The sequence below is a fragment of the Corticium candelabrum genome, chromosome 4, assembly GCF_963422355.1.
Source record: "Corticium candelabrum chromosome 4, ooCorCand1.1, whole genome shotgun sequence".
In the NCBI taxonomy this organism is placed as follows: domain Eukaryota; kingdom Metazoa; phylum Porifera; class Homoscleromorpha; order Homosclerophorida; family Plakinidae; genus Corticium; species Corticium candelabrum.
In genome coordinates, this window is record NC_085088.1 from 6,063,914 (window position 1) to 6,091,473 (window position 27,560).

General features: G+C 40.8%; 7 protein-coding genes and 2 long non-coding RNA genes across 14 annotated transcripts in view; 5 read left to right on the top strand and 4 right to left on the bottom strand.

The window, feature by feature from the left end:
* LOC134178141 (TNF receptor-associated factor 6-A-like) overlaps positions 1–3,051 on the bottom strand; it is a 3,744-nt gene extending 693 nt beyond the window's left edge. The window contains exons 1-5 of the mRNA XM_062644946.1: positions 2,851–3,051; positions 2,697–2,751; positions 2,526–2,630; positions 358–432; positions 1–109 (exon numbers count right to left, since the gene is read on the bottom strand). The exon at positions 1–109 is cut by the window's left edge and continues 693 nt beyond it. Coding sequence (XP_062500930.1) covers positions 1–109; positions 358–432; positions 2,526–2,630; positions 2,697–2,751; positions 2,851–2,987 — 481 coding nt within the window. The 5' untranslated portion in view covers positions 2,988–3,051. The remainder of the gene's footprint in view (positions 110–357; positions 433–2,525; positions 2,631–2,696; positions 2,752–2,850) is intronic.
* On the top strand, positions 638–2,518 carry LOC134178143 (P2X purinoceptor 7-like). The gene is made up of 2 exons (XM_062644947.1): positions 638–1,139; positions 1,204–2,518. The coding sequence occupies exons 1-2, from the start codon at positions 784–786 to the stop codon at positions 1,370–1,372; spliced, it is 525 nt and encodes a 174-aa protein (XP_062500931.1). The 5' UTR covers positions 638–783; the 3' UTR covers positions 1,373–2,518.
* Positions 3,013–5,267, top strand: LOC134178140 (uncharacterized). The gene is made up of 2 exons (XM_062644943.1): positions 3,013–3,146; positions 3,205–5,267. The coding sequence occupies exon 2, from the start codon at positions 3,356–3,358 to the stop codon at positions 4,940–4,942; it is 1,587 nt and encodes a 528-aa protein (XP_062500927.1). The 5' UTR covers positions 3,013–3,146; positions 3,205–3,355; the 3' UTR covers positions 4,943–5,267.
* Positions 5,268–6,113: 846 nt separating this feature from the next.
* Positions 6,114–15,330, bottom strand: LOC134178145 (uncharacterized). Of its 2 annotated transcripts, XR_009969588.1 has the most exons (10): positions 15,197–15,330; positions 14,107–14,186; positions 13,973–14,044; positions 13,773–13,917; positions 13,648–13,689; positions 13,470–13,574; positions 7,152–7,445; positions 6,882–7,099; positions 6,473–6,667; positions 6,114–6,233 (listed from the first exon to the last, which is right to left on the bottom strand). It is a non-coding gene; the product is annotated as an uncharacterized LOC134178145 (long non-coding RNA). The 2 variants fall into 2 exon arrangements; XR_009969587.1 differs by having other exon boundaries at positions 6,473–7,099.
* LOC134178138 (TNF receptor-associated factor 3-like) lies at positions 6,116–19,487 on the top strand. Of its 4 annotated transcripts, none has more exons than XM_062644941.1 (7): positions 6,116–6,254; positions 15,488–15,628; positions 16,316–16,370; positions 16,428–16,532; positions 17,451–17,696; positions 18,008–18,076; positions 18,144–19,487. In XM_062644941.1, exons 4-7 carry the CDS (start codon positions 16,461–16,463, stop codon positions 19,176–19,178), a joined length of 1,422 nt encoding a protein of 473 aa, XP_062500925.1. In that variant the 5' UTR covers positions 6,116–6,254; positions 15,488–15,628; positions 16,316–16,370; positions 16,428–16,460; the 3' UTR covers positions 19,179–19,487. The 4 variants fall into 4 exon arrangements, with proteins under 4 accessions (XP_062500925.1, XP_062500923.1, XP_062500924.1 ...); XM_062644939.1 differs by lacking the exon at positions 6,116–6,254 and adding an exon at positions 14,803–14,947; XM_062644940.1 differs by lacking the exon at positions 6,116–6,254 and adding an exon at positions 15,379–15,398.
* LOC134178144 (uncharacterized) lies at positions 10,045–12,333 on the bottom strand. The gene is made up of 2 exons (XM_062644948.1): positions 12,119–12,333; positions 10,045–10,322 (listed from the first exon to the last, which is right to left on the bottom strand). Exons 1-2 carry the CDS (start codon positions 12,312–12,314, stop codon positions 10,183–10,185), a joined length of 336 nt encoding a protein of 111 aa, XP_062500932.1. The 5' UTR covers positions 12,315–12,333; the 3' UTR covers positions 10,045–10,182.
* A 659-nt stretch (positions 19,488–20,146) lies between the features above and the next one.
* Positions 20,147–20,647, bottom strand: LOC134178502 (TNF receptor-associated factor 6-like). The gene has a single exon (XM_062645377.1). The coding sequence runs from the start codon at positions 20,645–20,647 to the stop codon at positions 20,147–20,149; it is 501 nt and encodes a 166-aa protein (XP_062501361.1).
* A 181-nt stretch (positions 20,648–20,828) lies between these two features.
* Positions 20,829–23,625, top strand: LOC134178837 (uncharacterized). 2 transcript variants are annotated; one of them, XR_009969708.1, is made up of 7 exons: positions 20,829–21,826; positions 21,882–22,110; positions 22,164–22,231; positions 22,615–22,770; positions 22,827–22,983; positions 23,050–23,253; positions 23,303–23,625. It is a non-coding gene; the product is annotated as an uncharacterized LOC134178837 (long non-coding RNA). The 2 variants fall into 2 exon arrangements; XR_009969709.1 differs by having other exon boundaries at positions 22,652–22,770.
* A 1,753-nt stretch (positions 23,626–25,378) lies between these two features.
* On the top strand, positions 25,379–27,036 carry LOC134178340 (52 kDa repressor of the inhibitor of the protein kinase-like). Its single transcript, XM_062645201.1, has one exon. It carries the CDS (start codon positions 25,397–25,399, stop codon positions 26,798–26,800), a length of 1,404 nt encoding a protein of 467 aa, XP_062501185.1. The 5' UTR covers positions 25,379–25,396; the 3' UTR covers positions 26,801–27,036.
* The last annotated feature ends 524 nt before the right edge of the window (positions 27,037–27,560 follow it).

Below are 27,560 nucleotides of genomic sequence, written 5' to 3' on the forward strand. Positions count from 1 at the left end.
TGTGTTCACTGGTATTTGCTCTTTTCAAATCAGACACTTTCTGAAGAAGAAGATCCATGTGTTCACTGGTGTGTGCTCGTTTGTGTTCTCGTAATTCCTTTTTCTTCAACTTGACACACACAATTAATTATTATTTAAGTGCAGTATAAATAAATCATCAATTAATTAATTAATTACATCATTATGCAGTTAGACTCAATATACAATGTATGCTATAGCTAGATACATATAGATAGACATATAGATAGATAGATATAGCTGTATGTATAGGTCTACTACTTAACAAACAGACAAACCAGATATAGGCATACAAACAATTAATCAAACAGCTAGACGGACAGTCAAACATCGATTGACCTTGTAAGTGCAGCCTGCTTCAGCATATGGACATTGCACTAACTCGAATTCACAACCTCCACTTGACATGTGAGTCTACAAGAAAATCAGCAAACAATATAACCATTTATATATCTCTATAGTTACCTTTTCATCAACCTTAATATGATCTATGTAAATCAACTACGTTCAGATAATATTGTTTGCATGCTAGTTAATTAATTAAGTTAAGTTAAAGGAGAACTCCCACGCTAATACAAGTTAATGTTTAATCAAAGTACTAGTTGCCACAACTTCATTGGCACAACAAGTTTTTACCTAGGCCTGTCAGGAAGAGAGAAACAAGAAGGCAAAGTTGGGGGCGTGTCGCATGGGCGCCACCATCTTGGATGATGACGTAGAAGTGTCTTACCCTATGCGCATGTCTCGCAGCGGCTGAAGAGAACAATGGAAACTATCCGTCCGTATAACTTTGAACCTGTTCGAAACGCTGGAGATATGTCAGAAAGTGATTCTGGCGGTAGCGACGACGATGACCAAACACTTCATGTCCCTGATACGCGTACGGAACGACTAGAAAACACGGACTGGTGTACTTGTGGTTTGTGTATCGTCATGCCGAGCATTACAGAATGCATCTGCTGCAAGGAAGTCGATGCTCTGAGCTGGAGACTTCATGGCGTGAGATGTGCGACAGCGCATGACAGTTTTCACACTGTCTGCTTGCACTATGAAGTTCTACGCACAGCGGTAGGTGTCATGAACGTCTCTCCAGGCTCCATTACAGAACTTCTTACGGCCAGGTATGATTTGAAGCAACGATCACGTTCGTTCTCACCTGCTAGTGCATGGTAATTCCCTGTGTAGGCTTTTGAGACTGGCGGCTTACCGCCAATTTACTCACTGGGCTCACGAGATGTTGGGGAGAGGTGTACGAATAGTCATACCATCGTGTGTGGTGTCTGCCGTACGCAGAGCGTTTCCAGAAGAGAGTGGGCGCTATGTTGGGTTTAGAGATGCTAATGATTCTCAGTGATGTATTAGCTAACAAATTAATATGTAGTTGACACAAACAACTGAAGACCTTGTAACTGAATAACTGGAAACTGGACTAATACTTCTAATTGAATCGAGTACTAGTTCTACGTATAATCTCTTCTTTGGGAGGCTGTTTGTGCCCAGCTATATTTTTGGGTAAGTCCACTGGTGGAGCTTTAGCTTTGTGGTGCCTTATGGGTGTGTGCTCCATTGATCTTCTCTTCAGCACCGACGTTGAAATTTCGTGGAGGTATTGATACGATTTTGTCTCAGCTATAGGTTTTGCTACCCAGGCTTTGGTAGCTTTAGGAAATACAACTTTATACCTCTTGATTCCTTTACTTGTTGTTGCTTGTTCTCGATCAATGTTGTAATTATGGTCCAGAGCAGCCAGCTGTATTCTTGTCATCATACCCTTATACCCCAAATGCTGCCTTTTAGGACAGTACTTTGTGAGAAGTGAGTGAAACACTTCTAGCATGCCTGTGTGACAAAATTTGGTGAGCTTTGGTATGTCTTTTAGTAAATTTAGTAAACAGCCTGCACATTACATAAAATTCTTAACTTCCTAGTTTGTACTATAGAAGCGTGGATTGTTTTACGTGAACATGCTGTCGTCGCTTGCCTGTCACCCTCGTTGATGTACTGCTTACAAAAGAGAAGAGTGTTGGAACAGCGTTGGGCTTCAGGCACACCCTTTGTTTTGTTCCTAAGAGCTCTGCTTGTAAATCTCGCTCAAAGCAGTCGGAGTGGAAGTGCTCCGTACACACACGACTGTTCTGTGACAAGGGCGGATCCTTCAGACGAAGCTTGGACAACCACTCTTTCAGCAATGGTTTGTTCTTAAGTGGTAATCGATAGAAACGCACACCACGCTGTCTGTCCTTATCTTTATTATTACAGCCGTACGCAATGCAATACACCATCCTACGCAAGATTTGCCTACGCAGTAATGTACACATGCGCGAAGGTAAGACACTTCTACGTCATCATCCAAGATGGTGGCGCCCATGCGACACGCCCCCAACTTTGCCTTCTTGTTTCTCTCTTCTTGACAGGCCTAGGTAAAAACTTGTTGTGCCAATGAAGTTGTGGCAACTAGTACTTTGATTAAAGATTAACTTGTATTAGCGTGGGAGTTCTCCTTTAACCTCGAGTTGGTTGAGTTGTCCAGACCATTTACATCCTTCTCTAAATCGACCACATTTCACTTTGAGACATGCTACTTTGCGTTCAAAGTCTCGGTCAGGAAATGTCTACAAAACACGTCTAATATAACAGACATAAGGCAACATTTAATTAAATGAAATTGAAAAAGTTGCCTCTTTAGCTCTTGAACATAACTTGTTGTCAAGAGGACAGGTGAATTCCTTGTTTCTGCAGGAAAGCCCAAACAGTATTTATCATGAAGTAGCTAGAGTATTTGCTCTACACTGCTTGTATACAATTTAGACTCTAGGATCCTCATTGTCAGACCTGGTTATCTTGTCAACACAAGATTTGCAATATCGATGGCCGCATGACGTAAGAAGTGGTTCTTTAAGATGAAGCAAACATATAGGACACTCGAGATCCTTTGGCAAAGGATCCAGAAACTCAACAGGATCATCCATTTCCAACAGCAGCTCGATCGCGTTAATTGGCGCTACACGGGTCTGGGAGGCCGAGGCTTTGCGGCTGTTGTCTGTGTCTCAGACTGTGTTGGATTGTAGAAAGAGAAAGCAGGAAATTTAAAAGAGGTGTTGAAAAAAGATGGGGGACGAAGTTTGGAAGTACGTGGTTTGGATGAACGATATTAGTAAAACTAATATGCCTACTGTTGTGTCACAGTGTTTGTAGATGCTTGCTAGCATACGGGAACTGGGGTTTTGCGGTAGATAAAGGATGACTGAACCGGTGTTTGAGTCAGTGTTAGAGTAGCGGCCGTTAACGTGTGTTGAATAGTACATTGAGTGAATACACGACAATATTGGCGACGAGGATGGCGACTTCAGGCATTCACCCGCCTCCTCCTTTCCTTCCACACCCGGGGGAACCGGCGGTGCCATGGAAGCATTGGTTGTCCGCTTTTGACACCTACGTGGCAGCCGCGGCAATCAAAGACGAAGCAGACAACAAGCCTCGACTACGCGCCCTTTTGACTCATTGCTTAGGACTGGAAGGGCAGCGGATACTTTCGACGGAGACAGAGACGGAATCATACGTTCAGTTACGTGATGTGTGTGCGACGTTGTTCGGACCGAGACTCAATTCTATGGTCGAGAGATTCAAATTCCGACAAAGAAAGCAACATCAAGGAGAGTCCGTGAAGCAATATGTGTTTGCTCTGAGACAGCTAGCAGCCACTTGCAAGTTTGGACCGTTGCATGACGAAATGATTAGGGATCAACTTATAGAAAAGACGGTTTGTGGTAAAGTGAGAGACCGCTTGTTGGAAGAAGATGAAGATCTTACTCTAGACAAAGCAATTGTACTGGCATCACGGATGGAAGAGGCGGCTAGGGATTCAGCAACTATTGCGACAGTGTCAGGTAGCGTAATGGATGCAGTGCCAGGAGGTTTAACTAATACAGCTTTGGGTCAATTGGCACAGGAGTCACGTGGGATTCGTCAAGTACAGACACGGCCAGGTAAAAGCGGCTGGAGTAGCAGAGGAGACGGCAAATGTGGTAACTGTGGGTTCTCGGTTCACAAGGGTTCAACATGCCCAGCATCAACACAGACCTGTAGAAAATGTGGGAGAATAGGACACTACGCACGTTGCTGTAGGTCAAAGAAACAGTCACAGATCCAGGAAGTTGATTGTGGCAATGAGCAAGGGGTAGAGTTGGAGACCGTTCGAATCAATGTTGTGGGTGGTCAGTCCAGTACACTCGAGTATCGCCAATGCGTTTGCGAGTTAGCTGGTGTCAGTTTGTCACTTGTTATTGACTTGGGGGCGAAGGTTTCAGTGCTGTCAAAAAGGTCATATGATCGATGGTTTTCTTGGAGTAAGCTGGAACCAGCAAATCGAAAGCTAGTTGGTTATGCAGGATCGCCAATAAAGGTGTTGGGCCGAAAGCTTCGGCAGCCCTTATCCCAGATGATTCCTAGGCAAGATAAGAAGGGATCACTTCAGCTGAAGAATGCGGACGAGGTCGTGGCAAGGAAACAGGCAGCGATGAAGGCATATGTAGATCATAAAAGGAGAGCTAGAGCTTCGTCCTTTTCTCCCGGAAGTTGGGTAAGAGTAAAGCGTCCGCTAAGAGGCCATAAGTTGAAGTCGCAATTGTCCGATCCAGTAGAAGTCTGGTCAAGGGTAGGGAAGGACACTTACCTGCTACAAGATGGACGTCTGTGGCATGCTGACCAATTAATTGCTGTGGCGAAGCCAGCTGGTGTTGCAAATACAGCTGCAGTACTCAGCTGGACTGATGGGGAAGAGGTGTTGAATAGTACATTGAGTGAATACACGACACCTACTAGGCAGTTGTGCTACCTAGATACATGCACTTGCATGACAAGAGCCGTAGCTCGCGATTGTAGCTGCACATGTCAATGCCTAGTTGTGAAGGCTCCTACTTACTAAAAATTAATTGTTTGCATGAAGTCAAATTTTCAAGGTGCTGCAGCTAGTCTAGTAGAGTATATGATCATAAAGTCTACAGCATGTGGACAGTGGTGAAGGTTTTATAAATATAGGTTAATTAATTAAGGAATATTCACGCACGCAGACATGCACATTGACACCTCTAATCTACCAGCAGAACAGCTAGGCAGCTGCAGGCATATACAAGCTAGTAAATAAGAAGCTTAGTTAGTTAATAATTGTATATACGGGATATTTTAATTTTTCAGCCTTCCAAATGTTGTGAATTTTAGGCTATATAAGCCGGTTTAGGAAGTAAAATGCAAGCTAGGAGCTCACTGTAGATCTAGTGAGTATATTATATATATATATATATATATATATATATATATATATATATGAAGTATATATTTTTTATATATGCCTGTGGGCCTAGCTGCATGTTTGCTCCACAAACAGCATATTTTGTAGAGGTTATTATATATGGATTCTATACTATTTATGAAATGCAGGGAATCTTCTACTCGATAATCACACTTTTAAGTTGGAAATTGTGCGGTTTTTCAAAGGGCTGTGGTTACACGTGCAATATCTTGGAGCAAATTAAGCAATGACAGTATATGCATGCCACCCGTTTAGAGTGTCTGCATATGCTGTGAGACAATGCAGCTCATTTATCGAGATAACAAGCAAGTGAGTCTGTGGAAAGAGTTCCACATACAGACACACCTATGGACATGTCAATCACGTCCAGCTTGACATATGGAGACTTACATGTGCAGACAAGTGTTAATTGACCCCAATATCTCGTACATATACTAGCTTGCATGAAACTGATGCAAATGCTTCGATAAAGCAACTTCATTTAAATGAACTTGATCTAATTTGTGAAACAAAATTCAGTCATTCATTGCAACCATAATCACTAAACTCTGTTGTATCAAGTCAACAAAACAAGTTGGATGAAATAATGTCACTCTATTCTAAGTAATTAAAATTAACTAATCCATACCATTCGGCATCGAAATGACAGTAGCTACATTGTTGTCACTCAAACTGTCAACAGGACTGAATGTCGCTTGTTTCTCAGCTGTGAATATATTGTTGTCTGAACTGCAACTGTGTTTGTCCTCTTCAGGTATGGGCGGAGGTGCTGACATTGCAGATGCTATTGCTGTTTGTGCTCGATATATGGATGACTGATAGTCAAGACCAATGGCTGGTGATTGGGAGCGGCTTAAGGTTGACTTGGAGCTCTGATCGTTCTTGATTTCAGTTTGATCAAGTGTGCCTTGAGTATGAACAAGTGAAGGTCAGACTCAATGTTACATCAGATCAAACAGTCAGTTTTCACAGACACACACACACACACACACACACACACACACACACACACACACACACACACATACACTGTCTAAACTAACAGGAGAAAATACATCCAGACATATAGGTAGCAACTGGGACTCCCAACATCTCCAATCATCCAGGCTCTATGTCTGTCTACAATACTGCATGAGCTTAGTGTACCTGCCAGCTAGCTGTTCCTCAGCTGTGCTGTAGAAGCTGAACAAGCTGAAGAACAGTCACGAGAGTATGTGGCAATGAATATACTTTTCAAAACATGACAATCAAGTAGAACATATTGCACAAACTGAACGCAGTCAGTATACGTAGTAGTTAGTATCTCAGCAGCAACTCTCCACATTACAGCTAGGAAACAATCTGCACACAATAACGCTATTGACATATACTGTACCCATGAAAAAGCATGTGTAGCAATTAAGAGACTAGTCTAGCACATAAAAACTATGCACCACTCAAGTTTGTGGTATAACAATTAAGAACTACACACTTGCAGTGAGCCGATGATAGAATATCAATAATATTGAAGTCTCATTTTCTGATCAGAATTTCTTATCAGAATTTCTGCACTTACAAGGAGAGAGAGTTATCTCTGATGTAAGCCTGCTTTGTCAAATCCAAGTGACTAATAAGATTACCAGTCCCCCATCCTGACAAGTTTTGATCAGTTTTTCTCATAAACCACTTGAGCTCCTGTCCATTGAGCTTTGTTGAATCCATAAGCCAGCTCATATCATTTCCATCAGGCTGCTGGTCAACGACAGATAGTATATAGAAATACGAAAACGGCCACTGCGACAGAAATATATCATTCATTCATTCATTGATAATCAAATTAAGTCACCTCTCATGATGATTAGATACACACCCACATGACCTTCTCCCTGATCCGGGTCGACACACATGCATAATTTGTATCCCAGATAACCTGTGTAGAAGGCACTGCTAAACAAATCTGGTGTTTCCATTTTGGCATTTTCAAGGGTTTGCTCCAGTTTTCTATACTCCACATGAACTTGCAGGATTCAGAAGGTTGACGTTGAAGCCAGGCATTGAGATCATCAACTTTCTTTAGGAGCAAACGAATATTCTCTTTGTTGCACTTGTCTTCATGATCACCAACATCTCTCTTCTTCATCTGCAAGTAACATCATTCAGTTAATTGTGTCTCAAATAAATGCATGAGAGTGCAGTAGCCAAGATTGAATCTATAGCTGCGCTCTATAGCTAGGTGCGTATAGTAAGTGATTTGACAGTTACTGTACATGTTTACTAATATTTTTTTGCTACTATATAGTTATATAACGAAACAATATACATGTACAGTAACTGTCAAATCACCACTCTCTATAGCTGTCACTTTCAGCTAAGTCAGCTGTACATCAATTTCATGATCTACCATATGGCCCAGGCCCCATATGCTCAACAATATCACCTAATGAAGTCAACGTGCTACTACTATACTAGTAAGGTAATGTGCACCATATCTGTTTATACAATGTGTTTCAGCGTTTGTCTGAAGTATCAGTCAACACCAACCTAGAGTTTAGTCTCAAACATACCATGCAGTATACGTATAGTTACCTAGCTAGATATGTTTGTTGCTACTAGAATGAATGGGCTCCTGCAGGTAATAAATACTCATGCATGCATGATTGTATACTCCTCCCATCATTTAATTTTGTCTTTCGCCTTTGTGTACACATGTAACCCACTTGTTCATCACTTTGCGTGTTTGTTTGCTATTTGTCTGTTTATCAATCTGTAAGTTTGTCATCTCTCAACATACCTTGTCAGAACATCCAACAGACAGAAATTCACAAAAAAACTTGAGAAAAATCACATCCATCATCTGCGTGTTTCTGATTAAAATTTTTGGGTTACCAACTTTTCAAACATGTATCTTTGTCAGAAGGTGAGGGTGTCGGATTATTGTGTGTCGGAATAGTGAGGTCTGACTGTCTCAAATTTACTAATACAAAGGACGAAAAATGCCTTCAAAGATTCAAACATAATATTAATTAAGAGTGTATTTAATTGGACCTTTCCAGAGAACGAAAGGAGAAACTTTATGCAATGCATAATAAATGCTAATTAAATATATAGTATAACTAATTGAGCAAGAAACTGGTGGGGTTGTCTTGTGCATGCACACATCAACCAAGCAATGGCTCTTCCTCCTAGGGTTGGGTATACTTAAGACCTAGGAACAAATAAAATCCTAAATGTGTACTTGTGCCAGTTAGTCCCATGTATATACAAATGATGCATGACTTCTGATGCTGACTCTTGATAAGGGGAGAAGGCAGTTTTTGGTCAGTACGTGTCTGTTTACACTTTTGTAGACCTCTGAATAAACCGATACAATCTCTACTATTTGCATGTTTAATTCAGTTTATTTGAACTCAACTTGCTGCATTTTGATTGTATGAATAATGTATGTAGATTCAAACATAATGATTTGATCATGACACTCTCTAAAAGACAGATCATCTATCCATCTTTTTGGTGAAGTTACTAAATTTAATGATAGTACACAAGTTTTAAGTTTCCCTTTGCATTTGCAGTTCGGAACATTTCCTTTGAGTAGTGCAGCCTTCGCTGGTCACAAAGACAGTGTTGAATTAAGTCTTCTGGAATCAGGAGCTTCTATAGACATGGAAAGAAGGTACCATATGTCAGTCAATTTTTCAGGTTTTATTGCACCTTAAAGTCATTGTCTTTCTGGATGGTGGTATACTGCTCTTTATTCTGCATGCTTTCGACGTCACAAAGATGTCGTCGACCTTCTGCTACATTTAGGATGTTGTGCCAGCATAGCTACAAATGTCGGATTAGTAATTGTTGTCTCGCATGTAGAATGATACCATATACATTTACTTTTTCTAGAATGGACGAAGTCTGTTGCAGACAGCAGCTTACCACAGTGATACAGATGTTGTACTGAAGCTGCTACAACGTAGTGCTAAAGTGAATTCAAAAGAAATTGTATAACCTGCGTAGCCCGTGCATCTACGGCTGTACACGCGCGCTTCTGACGGATCTTCTTAATAAAGAACACAACAATTACTGATTACCACAGAACTGTTGCGTCATGTACACTTGCTGGGACTCCTGCCACAATTTCGGCCTCTTTGTGATGTCAAATGACGCCCGTCCAAGACAAATTGTTAAATGCGTTCGTCCTTCCTACGTCTGTTGGCACGGCAGGTGGGAGATGAATTATTAAGAAAGCGTGTACTCAATTAGTCAAGACTTTGAACTCTAGTCGTAAGTTAGGATTATCACTGCAAAGTTATGAATGCAAAGTAAAGCGAATCTATGAACGCTGCTGTGTAAAGGAAGCGAAGTCGAAATCTCATCCTACATGTTAGCTCTAGACAGCAACAACAAAGTCTAGGTGATGAAGCACTTCTATTAACTTCAAAATGACGCTTTGCATGGGTTACTCCCAATAGACGTATGATGGCCTATACCAGTGTGTCATAGTCAATATGTTCTATCTAATACAAAATTTTTCCAGCAAAAGAAATTGAGCAGTCTGATGTTTGCTCTATGTGCCGCACAATAACAAGTGAATTTCTAACAAACTGCATCATTTAGTTATACAATTATGTGAGTGACGTTCAATTGCAGTACTTTGATCGAGCACAGTTGTTTGCCATAACTAGGACTATAAAGAATTGTAAAATAATAAAATCATCACTGTTAGGTTTCTGGGTCCTTTAGACAGTGAGTTCCTTTAGATACTCTATTCAGCTTACTATATGAACACAACAACAACGGAAGCGCTAAGTGGCAAGTAATCAAAACAGACATGCTGAATAGCTATAGGCTACGCCCCTTCACTAACAATCAATACACTACAATACTAGTCACAACATAATTCTATTCTTCTGCTTCACTTGACTGTAGTAACTGAAGAGCAGCACACCCAAATCTAGTAGCAAACTCGGTGTACCAGATACATTCCTTCCCGTTCTACCCTCAGATAGGGAAACTGCTGAAGTGTCACCTACAAAATTACCAATACATCTGTTAGTAATATTCAAGCAGTGTACCCTGACAATGTTTTGTAATTTTCTTTATACCATAAGCAAACCATAGTAAACTTTTAGCCCCACCATAGGATGCTAACAGTTGCTACACAACAATGAATTTCATTAACCTTTCAGACTTGCTGAGTCAAATATGGTCGTGTTTTCTGCTCTTCTATGCCTCAAATATTTTATAACGTATAATGTTATGAAATATAGCAATAATTATTTATGTTTAAAACAGTTATCTTTTCAACATGTAAAACAACATCTCGGTTGGTGCAGTATCAGTTACAATCCTCAAGTAGATTACAATTTTTTTAACAGATTAGAGTTCGACCATGCACAGCCGTGATTTAGAAACAACCCAAACTTGCACAGTATTTTGTGGTATGCAATTAGAATAAGCAAGAGCTAAATTTGTTAAAAGAAGAGCAAACGTATAATATATAAATGACCTCTGCAACAAATGATAGACTCGGTTTCTGCTGCCAGTTTAGTTTCAATGCTTGAATATAAAATGCTTTAGACGCTTTATGTTTCTACACTCTTCTCTGTACTCTTCAATTACGGTGTTTACAGTGTTGTGACCAACAGTTTATTTTGTGAACTTCTTGATAAATAAAAGAACAGAGATAAGCTAAAAAACAAGAATTCTAAAAATGTAGAATATTATACCTTTCTTTTCACCTTATGCATGCTAAGTATAGCAAACAATACCATGTGCACTATCCTCTTACCATTTGATCAAAACGGAAAATTTAGAAAAAAAGAATAAAATTTGATTTTAATAAAACAATAGCTAAAATTAAAAGCAAACAGTTAAATGTACAATTTTACATGTTTCCTTAGAAGTACACAAAAATTGAACACATGCAAAAAAACACACCAAAGTAGTTTGATTTCTGTTATCACTTTAATCTCTAACATCTCTTTATCATATACGTCTCAACTACAGTAGACTACAACCGTAAAAAACCTCTAGCAACTCCAACAAGCTATCGATTAGTTCTGCATTTGGCGCTCTCGTCTGTGACCCTGCAAGTGTTCCTATACTGTACCGCTGTTTGATGTCATTTAGCTAGCTATGTACGTAAACTGATTATTGTGGGCAAAAAAAACACTGACCTAGACAATAGAATTATTGCCTTCAATCGAATCTACAAAAATAAGTTGCGTTTGCAAAAGCATTTGCACACTAATCGCTGAACCTGCAAGTACAATGATCTCAATCGCAACTCAAATGTTTTGCATATCCGTGTAGGCGTCTGAGGTGTTGTTTGGACTCATTCTCTCTGGCGACTAGCATTTGCAGTACGTGTGACATCTGAGTAAGCATTACGTGGCAACACCTTCTCGAAACAGACCCCAACTGTCGTACAGATATTTATCAAGAAGGCAGCGTCGTTCTTGGCGATGGGGATCCCGTTCCCCAGAACACCCCCACGAACACCCCACTTTCTTAAAATTGCTCGATTCTGCTTCTTGCAAATCGTGTGACTTTCCCAAAACGTTTGGTAGAAACTGCGGTTCGCCACTGGCGCCAGATTTCCGATATCCAAACCATAGCATTTTGAAAAGTTGCAACATTTGAGTTCAGCATCTCTGAATTTTGCAATTACGACCATAACAGCAACCGAGTGCGTTACATTTCTAGCCACGAAAACTTATGAATCGAGCAAATTCGAGAAAAAAACAGATTACCTGTGGGAATTCGGCATGCTTGTCTAAAACAATAAACTTGAAGAAATCAACAGTGAACACTACAACCTACCTTCCTCCAGGGTTGTCTGGGGAATGGAACCTGAATGAATGATGGATACGTTGGTACGCTCGAATATTCGCGTTGCACAGCCGTCGCTTCCATTGATTTCGTTCTGGTTGATCCGCAACTCCACAAGCTCGGGCGTCTTCAATCGAATGATTGCAATAAACTGTTGGGAAGTTTTATTACGTGTTGCTCTCCCCATTTCCAATTAGCCTTCTAGAAGGTTCTGTAATTAGGCAACTTCCGTAACGACAGCCAATCACCACCTTGTATTACTAATTTTCTTCTAGAAGGTTCTGTAATTAGGCAACTTCCGTAACGACAGCCAATCACCACCTTGTATTACTAATTTTCTTCTAGAAGGTTCTGTAATTAGGCAATGCCCATAACGACAGCCAGTCATCATCTTGTATTACTATATATAAATTTCTTCTAGACCACTTGATACTACTACCTTGTGGACCCAGAGAAAACGGTTGGATGAACGTAGTCTCACTGATGCTCGGCATACTTTAGAAGTTATGCTTCAAGACCACTCGGGTCTTCCACTGTCTGCGTACTTTCCACTTGCTGGTCCAGCTTATGTGTGTCACTACTGTCAAAAATATTTGAAGAAACTAAGTGAACTCTAGCTACTGAAGGTTAATTAAAATTAAGGTGAGTCTTAGTTCATTTTGCATGTTGATCTACATAAAAATTAACTAAGAAAGATGGAATTATAATAAGACTGCATATGGTTCATTATAGATAAAACAAGATTTGGCACACTTGCCTGTCTATGTATGTGGTACAGCTTCAAAGAGGCAAAGACTTGAAGTACCTGGGGATGAAGATGGAGATGAAATGACAGGTAGCCAACTAGAAATGCTTCAACAGAGCATCCAAAAAGTGTCTCCAAAAGTAAAGGTCAGAGGATGTCTGAGTCATAAAAATTGCATCTAGCTTACAAATCATTGATTGAATGCATGACTTTTAGGTGGTTGTAAAATACAAGTCTGGAATGAGAGCATACAGCCTTTCTTCTCCAAGAAGAAAGCAGGCAGTAAAGAGATGTGTTCGCGGGAATTTGTTCTCGGTGAATTTTGCTACGACTTCTGCAGAAGCATGCAACACAGCCATTACGTCACTAAAGAAGAAAACTGCTAAAGAAATTAATCAGATTAGGAAACTTAGCAAGAGAATTGTATTCATGGACAGTGAAGTTCTTGTTCAGTTTTCGTGGGATAGAATTTGGTTAGAGCTGAAAAAATATACTCCCACATTGTTGCATGTGATTAGCATCATCTGCGTGTTTCTGATTAAAAATTTTGGGTTACCACCTTTTTTTCAAATTTATATTATTATTTAATTGACTAACCTGCAGATCACTCAACTCCCCAATCCATGTACATCCATCTCCATGATTCTTGCACTTTACTTCAAGGCCAAGAGCTTTACGTTCATGAATTTTATCCAAAAAAGCCTGAAGTGATTATTTACAACATGTAACCCTTATAACATAATATGTGATGTAAACGCTATTGTACCACACCCACCTCACTTCTCTTCTTCACCTTGTTATCCAGTGGACATTTAAACTTTCCATATCATTTAACAAATAGTCACAACATATTACTTTATGGTCTTATAGTTATTCCAACTAAAATTAAGTTTTAATTACTTTGTGATTTTGTCCACGCAGCTTTTGCACATGAGGTGACCGCATGGAGTCTGTAGAGGATTTCTGAAAGCAATCAAGCAGATGGATACTCGAGATTTTTTCAGTGGCTTTACAAACTCCACTTCCTAACCACCAGGCGCACCAGCTGCAGACGCCATATTGAGTAAAACAGAAATATGATATTGGAATGAAGCAATTACATGAAGCACGTCCTGCTTGTTTGATGATTTGTCTGAAATCTTCATAGTAACCTGATGTAGTTAATTAAGGTGCTGCAAAAAAGCAATGCAATTGTAACAACGTTCGATTAATTGAAAACTTGCCTGTTCCTTACATCATCACTTCTTGCAGTGTAGAGGCGATGTTGAAGATGGTTTAAAGATCGAGACTCGATCTACAATTATTGTGGGAAGTCTATTGCAAACAAAGTGTTATTCAGACTAAATTTTATTTACGTAATTAACTAACATAATTGTTGTTGTTGTGAAATAGCCACATGTATTGCAGTTGTGAAATTAATCACGGCAAAGTCACATGGCATAGTAGAAGAGTAATTAGTTACAAAGGGGACAAGCACATGCATGCATGTCATGTGATTGTGGTAGGGTGTACATTACAAATTATATTACGCAGTCAACAAGAAAATGTCATTATATCACGTGTTTTTTATTGCACAATAGTTGCAAGATGTCCAAAACATTGCAGTCACATGTTGAAAGTTTAGTCTGGCAAAACAAAACAAATAGAAGCCACAGAAACACTCCTACTATAAAACAAACGACTAGCTAGTCTATATCTATAGCTTTCTAGACAGTGCATGGTAAGTGTGGCGTACGCGTCGTGCCATCTCTGCCAAATCTCACATCGCACGCAGAGGTAAATTGCGTTGAACCCGTGCACAACGCATGCACGCAGAAGTTGCACAAGCATGCAGAAGTTACCTCATGCAGCATGACGAGAGGTGCTGCGTGACGTAAGTTTTAGCATGTAGCTCTATATAAACAGCACAACTGGACTGAAGTCTTCACTATAGCATAGCTAGTTACGTGTTCTAATGTCAAGTAGCACTACGAAGTTGGTATGTCTACATCTGTTCAAGATCCAGGAACGAGCTGTCAGTTGACGTATGCAAGAGATGTGCCAGAGAGCTTCAGCTCTAGCACTAGCCAGTTTGTGTAAGTACAGCTAGTGCACTAGCCAGTTTGTCTAGGTGGTCGTACTGTGTACGTGAAAAGAATGAGTAAATAATCGTAAGTTAATTAATCTAGACGTAGCAATTAATCTACTTGTAAATCATCTATCTAGAGGCGATGTATCCATGCACTGTGGAAGAATCTTCACGTGCTGATCTATTGTGAGCACTAATAGTTATCTAGAGCACTCTATGTAAACAACACGTCTACTTTTCTTGAAAGTTGCATTACCTTTTGCCCCCAGCTTGCATGCGCAACGTAAGAACAACATTTGAAGGGTTTACTGGAGGGATACTTGAACATATGTTACGTACAGCTACGACGCAAAAAAACTACGTCACTTGAGATCGACTTAAGTGCGCATGTCCGAGAGTGACCTGCACTTTTGTGGGTTCGTCATACTGTCATAGTGACTCTGTCAAGTCACTATGACGTAGGCTTACTAGACACGTTTGTCGTTGGTATAAATGTGCGGTAATTACCATGGTGATGTGCAACAGTACGTCACTTGTTCATGTCTAGGCTTGACGGTTACAGCGTCGCATACGTAACTAAAGTCCCAGGGAACTTACATTGTGCGCTATGTCGCACAGTGCTCGACAAGCCAGTCCAAGCGTCTTGCGGAGATCGCTTCCATCAGCCGTGCTTCAAGTCTCTATTTAGGTGAGTGAAAAAAGTTACTAAATTTGTTAGTTACAGTAAAGTAGAATGTTGTACGGTACATCAAGCACTGAAAGAATTTGTTTGTATCAATTAATATCAATGGAGGCCCAGATGACTGGGATACTGACTTTGCCACTAGGTTACGTTTGTACTCTGCTTACTAGTAGGCTTGTTCCAAGCTTGTCTAAAAAGGTGATCGACCTTTGTATTGTGCTAGTGTCGGTTCAAGGTGCATACATACCTACTTTCCACTAGGTTACATGCATGACGTAATGTTAGTTCTACATTTTGTCGCTCAATGTCATCAAGTCGTTAGCCAGTTATATAGTGCTTGAAGCTAGAACTAGGTTTTCATGGATATTGAGCATTTAGTTGCTTTTGTAGCAGTTATTGAGGTATATGAGAAAGCGTTTGCTAGGTTGTGTGGCTGTGGATGTGTCTAGATGACATCAAATCTTCCTCGACTTTGCATGAAATTATGAATAAAGTATTATATGGCATGACGATATTGACACATCAGTTTGTGTCAATTCCAACTTGGTTTGTCCTCAGAGTGTGTGTGTGTGTGTGTGTGTGTGTGTGTGTGTGTGTGTGTGTGTGTGTGTGTGTGTGTGTGTGTGTGTGTGTGTGTGTTGCATAACTTAACAAACAATATTAATTAAAATATAATTGTTTGTATATATATAGGGAATGTGAAAATCCAATATGCCCAACTTGTAAGGAAAAACTAGACAAAAGAATAGTAAGTCACCTAGTGTATGCATAGTATGAAAATTGTTAATTTTGTTGTTTTTATTAGTCCTACAGAGATGTGTTTGCTGACAAGGAACTGATGGAACTGGAAGTCTTTTGTTGTATGAAACCTGCTGGTTGTGACTGGAGTGGTGAACACAGATTACTACAAGTAACTTCAATTGATTAGATTATGGACACACACATACACACACACACACACACACACACACACACACACACACACACACACACACACACACACACACACCTCCTCCTCCTCCTGTATTGCTTCTGTCTAAACGGATACCCTACCCCTTCAGTGGGGACAAAGACAAGTCATAAAAAAGTTTACCCATGAGTATCGATGCATTTGTGTATTGCATAGTCTCCTTTGCTTTGAAAATACTTCTTACATGTCAGGCATTCAATGGCTCCTTTTTGCTCATGTATAAGCTTTTCTTTTAGCAATGCATTTGTGTCTCTTCAAGTCACTAATGTGTCTGAAACCTCTGTGACATTCATGGCAGACAACAGTTTGTAAATCAACATTGCCAGATGACACTTGACTAGACTCCAGACAGGCATGGTAATGGTCTTTCCAGGCAGATCTTGGTTTATTTGCTAAGTCATACCAACAGCTTTCTGGAATCTTCAGATCATTTAGGTCTTTCCTAATTATGGCTTTCCAGCGTTTCTTAGAGCCACGTTGTGAACGTTTTCTGATAACCACCCAAAGAAGCACATCTTGGAAATTTGATGGTTGGGCATTCGAGCCAAATGCCCTAACCATTGCATACGACGTCTTATAAGTTTGATGTTTATACTGTCAGGATCTCCCCATCTTTGTCTTATTGTTTCATTTGAGATATGATTTTCCACTGTGTTGTGATAGAGATTCCAAGACACAAACTGGAGACATCTGTTATGAAAAGAGTTTAATTTCACACACACACACACACACACACACACACACACACACACACACACACACACACACACACACACACACACGCACACACACACACACACACAAAACAATAACATAATTTATTATTGCAGTCAAACTAAGTTGTTTTTGTTTGTATAGAAACACATTGATACTTGCTCATACACACTAGTGGCTTGTTCCAATCCTGGTTGTTTAGCTGAAGTGACCAAATCTGAATTACAGCAACATGTTGACATTTTTTGTGACTTTCGTTTTGTCAACTGTCCATACTGCAATGAGACAATGACAGCTAAGGAGCTGACTGATCATATATCATCATGTTTGAAAGCACCTGTAATCTGTCCAAATGAATGTGAAGATGGAAAAACAATGAATCGAGAAAATGTTGATGGATATTAAATTTTATGTTGAATGATGAATGTCTGTCTGACTGGCTGGCTGGCTGTTTGTATGTTTGTTTGTCTGTCTATCTGGCTGGCTGGCTGGCTGGCTAGCTGTACGTTTGTTTGTCTGTCTGCCTCTGTTTACTTTTCTGTTTGCATCCACATGTTTGTTTGCATGTCTGCACATCTGTCTGTCTGTTTGTCTGTCTGTCTATATGTCCGTATGTTTGTTTTTCTGCCTGCCTAGCTGTCTGTCTTTGTGTGGACAGTATGTTTCTATTCAATCTAATTATTTATATTATTTTATAATAGCTGGCAAGTCACATGGAAATTTGTCCAAAGAAGGTAGTGACATGCAACATTGTTGGATGCAATTTCAAAGTAATATTCAACACACAATATTTTAATATTCGTTATTCTATACTGACGTGCCTGGCCTATAATTTAGGGACAACAACATGAGCTGAATGCACATGCTGAAGCTTCACTGCCACTTCATTTGTCTTGCCTTGGTGATTGCATGAAACAACTGCAACTTGAAGTGAAAGATTTTGACTGCAAAATAGACGACAAGATCAAAGACCAAATTCAGAGTCTCAAGAAGCCTGCAGTACATGACTCAATGAGCAGCGACAGTGAGCAGAAACTGTCAGCACTAGAAGATCAGTTGAGAGAGTTCGAGTCTCGCCAAACTTTTATGCAGCAGAAGACAATCGCAGCGTGTTACGAGTCAGTCGATAACATTCAGAAACAGTTCAAGACGAAAGTTGATTTATTGGATCAACACATGAGGCTGATGACAGAGAAATGCATTAAATTTGAAGAAACCATTTCTATGCAGGATGTCAGGATGAAGCAACTGGAAAGCGAATTATCTCAATACAGACTCAACGGTGGAACGAATGTGGGTCTGCAGCAGCAGTTTAGGGCTCAAGATCGAGTGCTGGCAAGTCATGATATGAAACTAGCAGAACACGGTCTGAGGCTTGACATGATTGATTGTAAGAACACGAACGGTGTGCTGCTGTGGAAGATTACTGACATCAGACGACGAAGAATAGATGCTGTGAGTGGCAAGACACCATCCATCTACTCACAACCATTCTACACGTCACCCAATGGATACAAGATGTGTGCTCGTCTCTATCTGAATGGAGACGGGATGGGACGTGGTACTCATTTGTCTCTTTTCTTTGTGATTATGAGAGGAGAATACGATTCTCTTCTTCCTTGGCCATTTAGACAGAAAGTCACTCTCATACTCACCGATCAACAAGGCGGCAATCACGTGTCTGACACGTTCAGGCCTGATCCCACGTCCTTGTCATTTCAAAGACCAAGAAATGAGATGAATGTTGCATCTGGATGTCCACTATTTGTACTTCTGGCTACTTTAGACAGCAATGGATATGTTAAAGATGACACTCTATTTATAAAGATAGCAGTTGATCTTACAAATGTTATACGACCAGATGCCAGCTGAAATCATGGACAAAAACTGTATGGCAAATTGTGACAAGCATGACTGTGTGTTGTTGGATAGCTTCAGTTAACTATAACTGTTTTACTTTTACAATATAGTTTGAAAACTTTGTTTTGGAAAAAGGGCAGACTTGCATGATTTTTACATATTGTTGGACCCAGTGTTTTTTTAGTTGACAAAGATGCTTATTATTATGTTTAATTTGGACAAGTATACTGAGTATTTAATTAAATTATATGGAATTCCATTTCAATGTTTAGATTTAAAATTTTCTCGTATATGTGCAATTAAAATTGGCGGCAAAAGCAACGTTGTAGCAGTATTGATAATTAATTAATTAAGTTATACAGCAAGTTTTTTAGTCCAAAGTTGCGAGCGCATGAACGTACTTGCGTCGTTTCCCGGATGTCACGCTTTGGCTAAGATGTGTGGTGAGCATTGACGTGTTGTTAAAATTTCGATTGAGTAAAGGTTAGCTACTAACACTAAAGCACTATTTTTTATTTAGATCAACGTATGCATGATAGATATATTTAGCTAAATGTCCACAGAATTGATAACGACCTATACTGTATACTATAAACTATTTCGAACAGTAGAATACTAGCTGATCACGTGCAAAGGCAAATACATGTCTAGAGAAAGCGGGTGTAGGTATTGTGTTTTGGTACGTGACCAACTTCTTCCAAATATTTTATTAGTTAGGGAAATTGAATCCCTGACCTGTTCAGTTGACAAGACATCAATATATCAATATAATTAGAATTAATCGACAGATAATTGATAGTTTGATTATTATATAAACTTGCATGATATCTAATTACAACTGTAGATAACAAAATGCAATGCTTAGAATTAAAAGTTAATTGTGCTGGTAAGCATGTTAATAAAATTAGCTAAAAATTTTAGTTGTACACTTCAACTTTGATGAAAAGGGATTTGTCTTCAATGCAAATATACGTTCTGGTCTAAAGGGAATGATGTGTGGCGAAACCTAGAAAACCAAAACCCATTTCGTTGTATTCAGCAGTTGGCTTCTTTAGTACTTCTTCAACATCAAGATGAAGCCATTTAATTGGGTCTACTATTTTTGTTATGTTGGCAACAGTTACGTTTGGCTGTTGATCGACTATGAACAGTTTGTACTTTAGTGGAAATGGCCATTCTAATAGATCATCATATTCTCCCTTCAGCACCTGCAATAAAACGCCAACATAAAACTCATGACTTCCTCCTTTGGTTTTGTTTGGTTTAAACATAAGACGTAGTTTGTATCCTGGATATCCTGTGTAAAAACTTTCACTGTAGATAGTTTCACGTTTATGATTCTTTGTATCTTGTAGGACATCTGGCCAGTTCTTGATTCTCCAGAAAAAAGTGCAAACTTTTCCTGTAGTGGCATGCAATTGACGCTTAATATTCTCGTTTTCTATCCTCAAATCAGACACTTTCTGAAGAAGAAGATCCATATGTTCACTGGTATTTGCTCGTTTGTGTCCTCGTAATTCCTTTCTCTTCAACTTGACACACACAATTAGTTATTATTTACGTGCAATAGAAATAAATCATTAATTAATTTTTAATTAAATTATTTTGCAGTTAGACTTGATATACAATATAAGTTATAGCTATAGATATGTAGGTCTGCTATTTAATTAATTAACAAACAGATGTGGTATATGTAACAGTAGTAGTGTGATTAGTGGGCGTGCACTTGCTATATAGACGATTGTAATCATAAATATAGAGAGTCGGTACTTGACCGTCAAGGACTGTCGTTGTCTCGGTATCCAAGCGATCCTTGTCCGTGTTGTCTACTCGTATAGTAGCATATCATATCTGGTGTCAAGGAGTGGGATTTCCTGAGTGGATTTGAGCGACCAGGAATCGAACATCGCGGAAATGGCCGAAGAGGTGCAGCATGAAGTGCAGCCGAACGTAGTTGTTCAAGTCCCTCGTACGCCACAGCTGCCAGAACCGTTTGGTGACGGTGATTTCGAGCTCTTGGTGAAGCGCTTTGACATCTGCGCGAAGGCGAATCGTTGGAATGCAGACGAGAAGCTACTAAGGCTTCCGCTGCTGCTGAAAGAAAGGGTATTCGCTGTATAAAAGACACGCAACTGCCGAGTCGTAAGATGACCTGGTAAAAGGGATCAAGCAGTCTTTTGCCCCGGACACAGAAGAAGCTCGTCAATTAGCGGATCGACAGCTGCAAGACCGGAAAATGCAGGCTGGAGAGGATGTAGAGGTCTTCCTACGAGCGTTAGAGCGGCTGATCGATCGGGCAGCGCCGAATTTGCCTAACGAACTTCGTAATAGGCAATTGATCGATTACTTTCTGGAGGGTTTGCCAACGCCTGTCGCGGATCAATTGTTCATCCACGCCCCTAAAACGCTTGAAGATACGGTTACGCGAGCTAGGGAGTTGATGCTGTTGGAGAAGCGCAGAGGCTTGCGAGCTAGGCGAATCGCTGGAATAACGGCGTGTGAGGATGACGACGAAGAAGAGAGTGCGTCGGGTCACATTATGAGAGCAATGCGAGCTATATCAGATCAACTGGACACTCTCGAGAAGACATCACACCTGGTAAGAGGGGAGGCGAAGCAGACACAACGGAATGGCAAACAAGTGCAATGTTTTGCTTGTGGTGAGTACGGACATTACAAGCGGTTTTGTCCTACTACTAGTAACGATGTGTCCAGATATCGTGGGAAGGACATTGGTCCATGTTATGTTTGTGGTGAGTTAGGCCATTTGGCACGGACGTGTTCTCGCAGAAGAATGGTGTTGGGGCGTGACAAAGTGACAGATGCGGAACAAATGCAGAGTACAATGAAGGCTCTAATAAAGAAAACGGTTTCGAGAGGAATCAAGAGTTCATTTGGCGAGCTGGAGAAAAAGCACATTGCATCTTGTCGTTGGACTCAGAAGGTATTTAGTGATCCGTCGTCGTTGTTGGTATACAAGTTTGATTTTCATTATAGAGAAGTGTGTTGTATCACCTAGTGGCAAGCTTAAGGATCTTTTTCAAAAAGACATACAATGCATAAAAGTAAGTATTTGCAGTAACTTTAGCTTTAAGTGAAGTTGTACAATAACGTGTTTGATATTGCTCGTGCATTGAGCAATTGAAGAAAGAGTATTTAAGTATGCATGTTGTTCCCGCTTTCAAATGTTTTTTATGAGCATGAATATAAAGTCATACGCCTATACAAGTAGATTATAGTAAACATGCTATCTATCTATCTGGAGCTATGCATGCACTCTAAGTACATGCCAGTTTGGCTAATCACAGACCCTACAGCAGAGAAGCTTTGAATTCTCCGCAGACCTAATATCTTTAGATATGAGACTAGTAGTCATATAACGCCCCATCTGAAGTTGCTCATCAACTATGTTTAACTTAATGATGTCTGGCTCTGTATTAATTGATAGAGCAATTTACAACAAGTTCAAAACACTCTCCTGCTAGTGAATGCTGCTCAGGCAGAGTTGAAATCAAATGTTGACTCATTGACTTCTCAGTCGGATACCAGCACAGTTATGATAGAGGATATACACAAAATATTGCTTCAGTACAAGCAGATGAAGGTAATTATTGGTACACCTAGCATGTGTTGAACAGTTAACAACAGCTTTGCTTTCAGGTTCCTGTTAAAGTTGAGAAGACTGATCTTCCACCTCACCAAGCTCAACATACTCAAACAAGGAGCACATCATCAGTGGAAGAGCTTGACAGGTCTGTTGTTATGTTGGAATCACCGGCTGCTCCATCTCCTATACAAGATGCTTCATGAAGTGAAGGTACCAGATATACTTTCATTTAGTTTTGTATAGGAACTATTACTCATCTGTTTGTGTGATTATCAGTTGCGTTTGTTGGAGATAGAAGACTGAATGTGATGGTTCCTTTTCTGTGCTTAAACAAAGCTGAGGCTGCTATTAACAGAACAGAGTTAGCAAGAAACCTGCTAGACACTCTGTTTTCTAAGGAAGAGCAGGCTTCCAGCAGCATAACAGGGAAAACACAAGAAAAGCGACAGCTGGATGTGAAGAAAATGGAAGCTTTAAGAAGTATGTCTGCTTGTCTTGTTCATCACTGTGACTGATGATTGCTTTGTAGTGGTGTTCAGGTCACTGTATGCTGAGATTTCATTTGGGTCCAGTTGAAAACCTAAAGGTCGTTTTGAACAAGGTGAACAAAGTGCTTGGAGACAAGTGCCGATTTCCGTCTAAGAAGTGACTGGTGTAGTTTATGTGAGACTTGTTGCAGTGTAGTACCGTATAGTAGAGATCGATATTCTGAATTGATGTGGCATTGATATACGCATACATAGTACACAAAAGGTCCGGCGAGTTTCTCGTTTGCAACTAATTCGGTACGAATTCACTGAGTATAGAAATGGCCACAATACGCAGAGAATTCGAATAGACTCCGCCTCCGTTTCTGCTGGAATACACTGCGAGTTCTGCTGGAATACAATGCGAGTTCTGCTAGAATACATTGCGAGTTCTACTGGAATACACTGCGATTTCTGCTGGAATAAACTGCGAGTTCTGCTAGAATACACTGCGAGTTCTGCTGAATTTTGGTGTGAATACAGAGCAATTTCTCACCTAATTTCGCGTTGTTTAGTAAGTATTCGGCCCGAAGTCACTAAGTGAAAGTGGCCAAAACTTGCAACAAACCCGGAGCGAATTCGCTTGAGTGTAGGGGTAAATTCAGTACGAATACGCAACGGATTCTCCCGAATTTGAGTGCAAATACGAACTATGTTACAGGGGCGTACGCAGAGGGGGTTCGAGGGGGTTCGGACGAACCCCCTCTAGGCGCTAGGTAATGGCGGAATTCGAATTAGGCAATGCCGCATGAGCGCAACTACACAGCACCATTACATATGGGGACAGCAGAAGACACAACGAGACTCCCGATTTTGGATACATTGAAATTATCTGTAAAAAATAATATAAATCTATAAAGTAGTACAGCACTTAACTTTTCGGCGCGCCTATTACTGGATCTACAAAGCCGAGATGAAGTTTATGTAACTCATGCGCTTGCACGGTGTTGATTACGGTTCTCCGAGGACAAGCTAAAATGGCGCATCAACAGAGCATTGCAGCGTTCTTCCGTGCGGCTCATAAAAGGCCATCAAGCGAAGCTGGTCGACTCGATGCGGGCGGTGAGCAACATAATGATCGTGAGGACTGCCAGCCACCGAACCGACGGCCACGGCTTTGCTCTGTGTTGACTGAGGAAAGCAACAGCCACCCGACGTCAAATCTAGACACTCAGGTCCAAGACACGGTGAGGGAGAATGCCACGACGTGCACGGATTTCGTTGGTCGCCCATTTGACGTAGGTCTCACTATCAAGATTGGAATGTCAGTCAAAGAAGTGTCCACAGCCGTTTCAGCGCTTTCCGGAGGTGAGAAGTACAAATTACTCTTTAGGCATACTTCGCCGCCTACCGTACTGCCTTCTACTCGTTCGTATGGCTGTAACCGCAAGTTTAACACGGATTGGCTTACTAAATACTCGTGGCTAGTCTACAGCCCAGCCAATGATGCTGTGTATTGTGCACCATGCGCTCTGTTGTGTTCAGAGAAGACTCGTGCTGACAAAGGCCTCTTTGTAAACGTGCCTTTTCGCAACTGGGTGAAGCTGAGCGAGTCGCTGGCAGCTCATGCAAAACACACGTATCATGCTCACTGCATGGACGAAGCAGATACATTCAGAGCAGTTGTAGATAACCCTGATTCTAGACTTGATGTTATGGTACGCACGGTACTGCAAGATCGCTTGACCACAAATAAGCATATTTTGCAACAGATAGTTCGTGCCATACTGTATTTGACGAAACAAGGATTAGCACTGCGTGGACACCGAGAAGGGATTTCATCCAGCAGTAATCCTGGAAATTTCTTGGCATTGCTTAAGAACCAAGCTGCTAATGATGCAGTCTTGAAGAAGCACCTGGAACAGCCCTTGGCACGGAATGGTACATACCTGTCACCAAGGTCACAGAATGATATAATGGGTATTATCAGTTTTGACATTATTCGCGCAAAAATTGTTGAGGAAGTGAAAGAGGCCAAGTTTTATGCTGTGTTGGCAGATGAAATTTCCAGTCACAATGTGGAACACTTGGCTGTTTGCCTGAGGTTTGTAGATGCGTCTGGTGAGATACGAGAAGAATTTGTTTCATTCGTAAAAATGGTACGAGTTCGTGCTGTTGATATTGAACAGGCTATCACTGGACTTCTGACAAACCTTGGTCTTTCACTTGAGGATCTCCGTGGACAGGGTTATGATGGAGCGTCAACAATGAGTGGAGAGAAGTCAGGTGTTCAGAGAAGAATTCTAGACAAGCAGCCAAAGGCAGTATACACTCACTGTTCCGGTCATTCCCTCAACCTTGTAATAGCACAAGCCTGTGCAGAGCCATGCGTCCGAAATTGTATTTCTGTCATCAAGGCCATCACTCTTTGGATTAGAGCATCACCAAAGAGGGAAGGTCTACTAAAGCAAGTATGTGAAAGGCAACAGCAAGCTGGAGCAGCACATGGCTCTCCTCTGCTTAATGTTTGTATAACCAGATGGGTGGAGAATATTGATGGGTGGCAGCGCTTCATGCAGTGTCATCCATACCTAGTAGAGCTGTGCGAAGTAATAATTTATGGGAGTAGACACTACGCCATGTTTAGTGACGGATTCTCTGCTGATGACAAGAAGGATGCGGTTGCGCATTTAAAGTCCTTGGAATCCTTCTCTTTTATTTATGCAATGGTTGTTTTGCACCGTACGCTCTCGTACGTTCGAGAACCCATTAAAAGGTTGCAGGGAGTTTCTCAAGATCTCTACTCTGGCTTGATGATGATAGAAGATTGTCAGAAAGAGCTTCTTAGCATACGTTTCAACGCAGATGAACTGACTGCATTTTCAGACAGAATTTACAACCACAGTTGCTGCCTTGCTGCTAAGTCTGATATTGCTCCAGTTGTGCCCAGAACTTGCCAACGGCAGCAGCATCGTTCTAATTATCAATGCTCTGATCCCAAGCAGTACTTTAAAGTTACAGTTCTCCTGCCCTTTTTAGATCATTTGCTTGCAGACTTGAAAGCCCGATTTGCAAAGCATGTGCAGAAAGTTGCTAGACTACAATCACTCCTGCCGTCTTCTATCAGTGAAACATCATCTTTTCAGGACATTGAAGAGGCTGTAATATTCTACAGTGCTGACTTGCCGAACCCTGACATTGTTGATGAGGAATTTGTTCGTTGGAAGAGAAAATGGCTCAACATTCCTCCGCAGTCTCGTTCCCAATCTCTGAAAGACTGCCTGGCTCCTGGTGTCTGCACAATGCCAAACCTGCGTGTCCTTATGCAGCTTTTTGCAACACTGCCTCTGAGCACTTGTTCCTGTGAGCGATCCGGTTCTGCTCTGCGACGGCTCAACACCTACCTGCGCAGCACTCAGAGTGAAGACCGTCTTGCTGCTGCAGCTCTCATCCACGTCAACTACGCTACACCTGTTGATATTAACCACGTCTGCAAACTGTTTATGCAGAAACATCCACGTAGAATTGAAGCACCTAGTATGCTGTTTGATAACTCTTGATGTTGAGCAAGTTATTTGCTTTCTAATAGTTTCATTTACCCAAGTAACAGTTAGTCTCACAGCACGTATTGCTAAGATTAAAGAAGGTCATGGTGTGTTTGACTGCCAAAAATAGAACAGTTGTAATCAAGTTGTGAACCCCCCTTGGATAATTCCTGCGTACGCCCCTGAAGTTACGAACCCCCTCTAGAGAAATCCTGCGTACGCCCCTGTGTTATTGCCGAATTCTAGCCGAATTCGCATCTCAACTTTCCAAAGGGTAAGTATCATAGTGTCTTTTCGACAGGACCTATGGACATAGGTACGACAGGGGTAGTGGAGCATAAAATACCTACGGGCACAGCACAGCCTGTGAAACAACTACCACGTAAAATACCACACACATTGAAAGAGGAGGTTGACAAACAGGTGACACTAATGTTGGACACAGGAATAGTGAGTTGTTCAAATAGTCCGTGGTCCTCGCCTGTAGTTCTCGTGAAGAAACGAGATGGTAGTGTCAGATTTTGTATTGATTACCGACGTTTGAATGCTGTCACAGTAAGGATAGTTACCCTCTCCCAAGAATAGATGACACGTTGGATGCATTATCGAGTGCGAGGTATTTTACTACCTTAGACTTGGCAGCAGAGTACTGGCAGGTGGGGTAGCAGAGGAAGACAAAAAGAAAACTGCTTTTGTTACGCAAAAGGGTTTGTGGCAATTTAACAAAATGCCTTTTGGATTGGCCAATGCGCCTGCAACCTTTCAGCGGATGATG

Bases quoted from the DNA above. Each gene is read 5' to 3' on its own strand.
- LOC134178143 (XM_062644947.1), top strand. From the start codon at position 784: ATGGAAACTATCCGTCCGTATAACTTTGAACCTGTTCGAAACGCTGGA. The intron at 1,140-1,203 runs GTATGATTTGAA...TTCCCTGTGTAG, and splicing joins ACAGAACTTCTTACGGCCAG to GCTTTTGAGACTGGCGGCTT.
- LOC134178340 (XM_062645201.1), top strand. From the start codon at position 25,397: ATGGTACGAGTTCGTGCTGTTGATATTGAACAGGCTATCACTGGACTT.
- LOC134178138 (XM_062644939.1), top strand. From the start codon at position 14,853: ATGTCTACATCTGTTCAAGATCCAGGAACGAGCTGTCAGTTGACGTAT. The intron at 16,371-16,427 runs GTAAGTCACCTA...TGTTTTTATTAG, and splicing joins AAAAACTAGACAAAAGAATA to TCCTACAGAGATGTGTTTGC. The intron at 17,697-18,007 runs GTTGATGGATAT...ATTTTATAATAG, and splicing joins AAACAATGAATCGAGAAAAT to CTGGCAAGTCACATGGAAAT.
- LOC134178140 (XM_062644943.1), top strand. From the start codon at position 3,356: ATGGCGACTTCAGGCATTCACCCGCCTCCTCCTTTCCTTCCACACCCG.
- LOC134178144 (XM_062644948.1), bottom strand. From the start codon at position 12,314: ATGGGGAGAGCAACACGTAATAAAACTTCCCAACAGTTTATTGCAATC. The intron at 10,323-12,118 runs GTAGGTTGTAGT...GTAATTTTGTAG, and splicing joins CCAGACAACCCTGGAGGAAG to GTGACACTTCAGCAGTTTCC.
- LOC134178502 (XM_062645377.1), bottom strand. From the start codon at position 20,647: ATGGATCTTCTTCTTCAGAAAGTGTCTGATTTGAGGATAGAAAACGAG.